Source organism: Leptidea sinapis, chromosome 36, assembly GCF_905404315.1.
Source record: "Leptidea sinapis chromosome 36, ilLepSina1.1, whole genome shotgun sequence".
Lineage (NCBI taxonomy): Eukaryota > Metazoa > Arthropoda > Insecta > Lepidoptera > Pieridae > Leptidea > Leptidea sinapis.
Window position 1 is genome coordinate 1,632,690 of NC_066300.1, and position 6,040 is coordinate 1,638,729.

The 6,040-nt window shown below is 36.1% G+C and overlaps 1 protein-coding gene across 1 annotated transcript; it reads left to right on the plus strand.

The window, feature by feature from the left end:
- The first annotated feature begins 4,756 nt into the window (after positions 1–4,756).
- On the plus strand, positions 4,757–5,665 carry LOC126975597 (retinol dehydrogenase 13-like). The gene has a single exon (XM_050823559.1). It carries the CDS (start codon positions 4,769–4,771, stop codon positions 5,663–5,665), a length of 897 nt encoding a protein of 298 aa, XP_050679516.1. The 5' UTR covers positions 4,757–4,768.
- The last annotated feature ends 375 nt before the right edge of the window (positions 5,666–6,040 follow it).

The window sequence follows — 6,040 nt, forward strand, 5'->3', positions numbered from 1 at the left end:
AGTATCAAATAACTAAAAATTTAATTTATTACACCTCTTATGCAAACCTTTATCTTTAATATTAACAAAATACTATTATTTGTATGTGCTACCTATTGATAGGTTTTAAGTCAGTGTCAAGCCCTAAACAAAATAAAATTTTATTTTTATTTATTTATTTTTAAATATTATTTAGGTTGCCTGGCCACGCGTGTCTGTCCGCTGTTGTTTTGATCTAGATGAAGCTATCCCGCTCAAAGTCACGCGTGGCGAGTGTAGGTACCTTTATTACATCTGGTTTGGCACCGACTTCAAGGCTATCAATATGTAGCATATACAAATAATAGTTTTTTATTAATATTAAAGGTAAAGGTTTGCATAAGAGGTGTATTAAATTAAATTTTTAGTTATTTGATACGTTTCAGTTTTTGAAGTCGGTTTTTTAAACGTATAAATTTTTTATTTTTTACGTTTTAGTGTCAGTTAATAATTATATATAATCAAACTGAATCAAAACTCCAAAAAAAGCCGTACACAGAAAAACAATTATGTCATCCAGGTAGACGTATGTAAAAAGGGCCAAAGTATGTAAAATTTTTATGGGACCAAATGGCACTTATTTCGCATTAAACAAAAGAATTACGTAAATCGGATCATAAATCTCAGAGTAATCGGTGTACATACATAAAAAAAACCGATCGAATTGATAACCTCCTCCTTTTTGAAGTCGGTTAAAAATTAGACTCGTTATGATTTGCCTGATTCCGTGTTGTATCTGTGACACAAACAAAATTACCCATAATGTTACAATATTATAATAACGACACGATGTTAACATAACGATGTATTTCGTCAATTTCAATTCATTATAGATCGTGAACCAATGATATGTGCAACAAATACTTTGATTTATTTGTGATCACACAAACTGTATTAATGCACTTTTTATGTCACCATGCATAGTCATTTTGAATTCGAATTATCTAGCACAAGCACTTTTGAATCCTCATTACCTTTTCATTAAATTTACTTAATCGTTATATATAGTTATTGCAGTTCAGAGCCGTGGAGAATCACCCGACGGGACTAGATCAGATAGCTCGAGGCAGGCTCCGGAGTCGTACAAGCTTTTCGACCAAGACCTCAAGTTCTACAAAGTTAATGTGAGACATTAAACGACTTACCTGTTCTATGTAGGCTCGTATCTTGCTCGACAGCTTAGGAACATGTAGCCGGCTGAGGCCGAGTTGCGGCGGGATACACCAGACGCGGGGGAGGGGAGGCGGCCTCCTTGGGTACTGACACCGCAAAGGAGGGCTTGGTCCACGCAACGGTCTTGGATGGAGCTGCCAGGTAGAAGGCCTGTGCCTTCCGATTTTGGGAGCCTTAGGAAACACGCTAGCTTGTGGGTTGGCCTTCAGCGCCGCAAAGTATGCAGGCGGGTGGCCTCACACATTGGGCGGGAATTTGGAAGTCAGGAATGCCGTTGTTACCCAGGCACTTGACACAGCTAGGCTCGTGCTCGCAGAACTGGGATGAGTGGCAGTATTGTTGGCATTATTCACAATGCCCGTGGCCATTACGTTGTGGGCCGGACCTCGTTCGATTTCTCGGCGCTCTTGTACTGACTGCCTCCTCAGTTTCCATCTCCAAAACGCATTTGGGCACAGCCGCACTGGCCTACGTTGAAAGGTGTGCCCGTTGACGTCTGGTGGATCTAGCGGGGGACCCAGGAAGTCTAACTCCGAATACATTTCGGATATCTGGTTACTGTTACAATAAATAAACCATGAGCGATAGCAGTTCATTTATCGGCCGCCCGCCCGCCATCAATGTAACGAAATATAGACTGTAAGTAGTTCATTTTCGTCACAAAGTAATGTTTGCAAATGTTTTTATCAGAAGGAACTTTTTTACTCAGATTAGAGAGGACTTGAAAATAATATGTATTTTTTTTAAATTGTACTCTTTCTTAATTCTTAATATTAAGTTGTCTTCTCTTATCTTTATTTTAATTTTGGCCTTTTACGGATGTTGTTATATAAGCATATTTTTTTTTTCTCTAAATCTTATCAACTTATTTGAAGCTGAATAGCAAAGAATGTTGAATAAGCCAACAAACACCCAGTAGGTACGGATGGATCCATCAAGAAATGCAAAGACTTAGGATTTTACTGTTGGCTAAGACAGGTATATATACTTGTACGTGTGTGTGTGTGTGTGTGTGTGTGTGTGTGTGTGTGTGTTGCACACTTTGTAACAGATTTCTATATAATGCTGGTATGGATAATAGGTATACTCAGGATTTACAAACATGCTCCTTCTTATCTGAATGGACTACGGTACCACCTGGATAAGGGGTACAACAGCCGGGTAAAACTAGTTTTAAGATTAAAAAAAAAGGAAAAGCTTGTCTTCTTAAAAAAAAAATTGTACAAGTTTTATAAAAACAAGTATGTTAAATAAACTCCTTCAAAGTTTGCTTAGAACAAACATCATGAACAATTTTGATCGGATTTTCGCTGCAGTCTTATAAAAACTCGAAAACCCCTCGGGTAGAAGAAGGTCTGGATGACGCGGATAAACTCCATTAAGGAGGTTTTATTGTATTTTAATATTATTAAATGTTATAACAAAGTGTTTTCATGTATTATTATTTGTTTTTTCTTTTTTTTCTAGGTGTTACAAAACAAGTAAATACTTGTTTTTGTTGTATTAATAAAATTATATTTAAAATCCAAAAGCAATTCCTGCAAATATCTGGTGAACACATCACGCATACATAAAAATATAAAACAATTCAATACATAATTAATAATAGGAAATTGAAGGCTCATAAAAGTTATAATCACAAAGTTTTTCAACTTCTTCATTTAAATATAATATAAAATAATATTCAATCCATTACACAAATCAGAATGTCAGGTTTGTCTTATACTCGTATTGTGCTAATATATCTCCAAAAGTATAAAATAATATTAAAGGCCGGCAACGCTCTTGTGATTCCTCTGGTGTTACAAGAGATGTGGGCGGCGGTGATCACTTAACACCAGGTGACCCGTACGCTCGTTTGTCCTCCTATTCCATAAAAAAAAGGTAGCTATAGCTCGCTGGTTAGAAATTAGAGTGTATTTTTGGGTTTTTGCAACCAGAGACTAACGTTATACTTCGTTTAGATAGACAGAACGTGTGAAAGAGAAGAACATCACTAAAGGAGATACAGCAAGATAGAAAATATAAGCGAATTTATTCTGACTGTAATAGATTTTGATTGTCAAGTCGTAAACACTCTGCCCTGCTTTTTTTTATGTAAAAGGAGGACAAACGAGCGTATGGGTCACCTGGTGTTAAGTGAACACCGCCGCCCACATTCTCTTGCAACACCAGAGGTATCACAGGAGCGTTGTCGGCCTTTAAGGAATGTGTACGCGCTTTTTTTGAAGGTACCCATGTCGTATCTTCCCGGAAACACCGCACAAGGAAGTTCAGTCCACAGCTTTGTAGTACGTGGAAGAAAGCTCCTTGAAAACCTTAGTATGAAACGTGCAGTGTTGGTTCGTTATGTCAGAAGAATTAACAGGACTCACTCACTTCTTAACCAAAAACATTTAAATCACTATTTACATACTATAATTACGCCTTAATAATTTCTACCTTCAGGGATAGTCTCTGTCAATGCGGTAGGTAGATGCTATTGAATCGCGTGGCGTCCTTCTCGAGCCGACAAAGAACTCAGGAATATTGGGGTTGAGCAGGCTATCAACTGTAAAGTAGATCCTGTAGATAGCCCCAACCTGAGAGTTGAACAAAGCATACAAGATTTTATTGCGATACAACACTCGAACGGTTAGCTCAGTTGGTTTTAGCACCGGCACGGAACGCCGGAGGTCGTGGGTTCGAGTACCTCATCGTTCATACAACTTTGTTGTTTATCAAATTTTATTTGTGAACTCAGGAATATAAATTTTACATTATGAAATATGAAAGTCATTTTCATTCCATGTTTGTATTTACCTGTTTGCGTTCGTATTTGGCTTTAATTAATTTTATCGGTGAACAACAGTATTTATTGGAATTTCACCTTGTAGTTTAGAATTTAATACAATTTTATATCTCACATTAAAAACAAATTCAAACCTGGCCAATCACTATTGTAAATTTTTCCAACTAAAATCACTTCGAGTGTTAATTTCTTTCGGATACGAATTACATGCAATGTTACATTTAATTAACGTTATCAAGGTTGCTATCACTACCTTGAATAAGAACTAAATCATTTCCTACATTACTAAAGGTTTTCGTTGTTTATACGAATTAAGGTACTTCTACATTTACATTTACTACTACATTATTCATTACTACTTCTACTTCTGCGTTACCTCAAAAATTTTTTTCTTGCTACTTCTCATTTATCTCAACCTACTCAACCTTTCCGATGTGGTGGTAAATTTAAAAAGAAAAAGATAACTTTTGATGTTCGTCGTGACGTCATTTCCTTGACCTACACGAATAAAGTGATTTTGGTTCGATTTAAAAATCACAATATGTATTATTACAGTACCTAATAGAAGTGCATGTCTATTTCACGAAGACAATTCAACAAAAAAAGGTGATACATATACGTGTCACACTGCAACCGTACCATTGTCTCATGTTTCGTAAGCTAAGTGAGAAACAATAGTACGAACGGACCTTTTATGAAAAATAATAAATTCACGGCCCTGCACTTCCTGATTAACACCAGTCACTAGTTCAACTTTGTACTGTGTTATTGTGAAATGTTTTAAAAATGTGCAAAACAAATTCAACGCTCGAAGGCAAAGTTGTGCTGATAACAGGAGGTGCGTCCGGTATTGGATATGAAGCAGCAAAAAATTTGGCTAAACGTGGTGCGAGAATAATACTTGCAAGTCGGAATGTAACTAAATTAATTAGAGCAAGAGATTCAATTGAACATATCACGGGTAATAGCAACATTACATACAGAAGATTAGACTTGGCATCATTGGATTCAGTTAGAAACTTCACGACTGCAACACTGCAAAGTGAACATAGATTAGACGTTTTGATCAACAATGCAGGAGCTCTCGGACTACCAGATCGTCTAACAGACGACGGACTCAATCTCACTATGCAAGTCAACTATTTCGGCGCATTTCTACTTACCTATCTATTGCTGCCTTTGTTGAGATCCTCAGCTCCGAGTCGAATCATTAACAGTTCAGCGTCATCAATGTATATTGGACACATAGAATTTGATCATTGGAATAACATCAATCGTTATTCTGATGTAGAAATCCTAGCGAATTCTAAGCTCGCAGTTTCCCTGATGACTGCTGAGTTAACTAGACGTTTAAAAGGAACTGGTGTTACAGCAAATACGTTTGATCCATTTGTTGTAAGAGATACGGAAATATTGAATAATTTACCTGAGTTAACCCGTAATATTTCTAAATTGTTTGTGAACATGGTCGGACAGGATAAAGAAGATGTTGGCCAACAGATAGCGTATTTAGCAGCCGATGTTAGTTTAGAAAGTACAAGTGGAGTGCATTATAAGTTTTGTAAGGAATGGATCAACCACTGGTTGGTCAGTGACCGAAAATTAACAAGGAAATTGTGGCAGGAATCAAAAAGAGTTGTTAAAATTACTGCTGCGGAAGATTGGGAAGAAAATATAGTGTAGAGCTTTTATAAATATTGTGGGTTTAATATACATTTAATGGAAAAAACTTCTCAAAGATTCATACTGGATTTTTTCAATAGGTAGGTCCTTTCCGTTAAGTTCGCAGTGTGGGCATAGCCGATTTTATCTTTAATAAAAATTCTGAAGAATTGAAATTCAGTTATAATTCCATGTATTGTTTTACTTTGATGTCCTTTAAATAGTTTTTGAATTGAAGTTTAACTTAACATTTTTTAAATATAATCCCTGCTTAAACAAGCATAGCAATTGTTTTGTAAGCAGCACGCGTTTAGTAAAGAATAATATAGTAAGGAATTTGTCAATTTTATGTTCTACTTAGCATCAAATTCAAAATATTGTTTTTAGATACCTAGC

Bases quoted from the DNA above. Each gene is read 5' to 3' on its own strand.
- LOC126975597 (XM_050823559.1), top strand. From the start codon at position 4,769: ATGTGCAAAACAAATTCAACGCTCGAAGGCAAAGTTGTGCTGATAACA.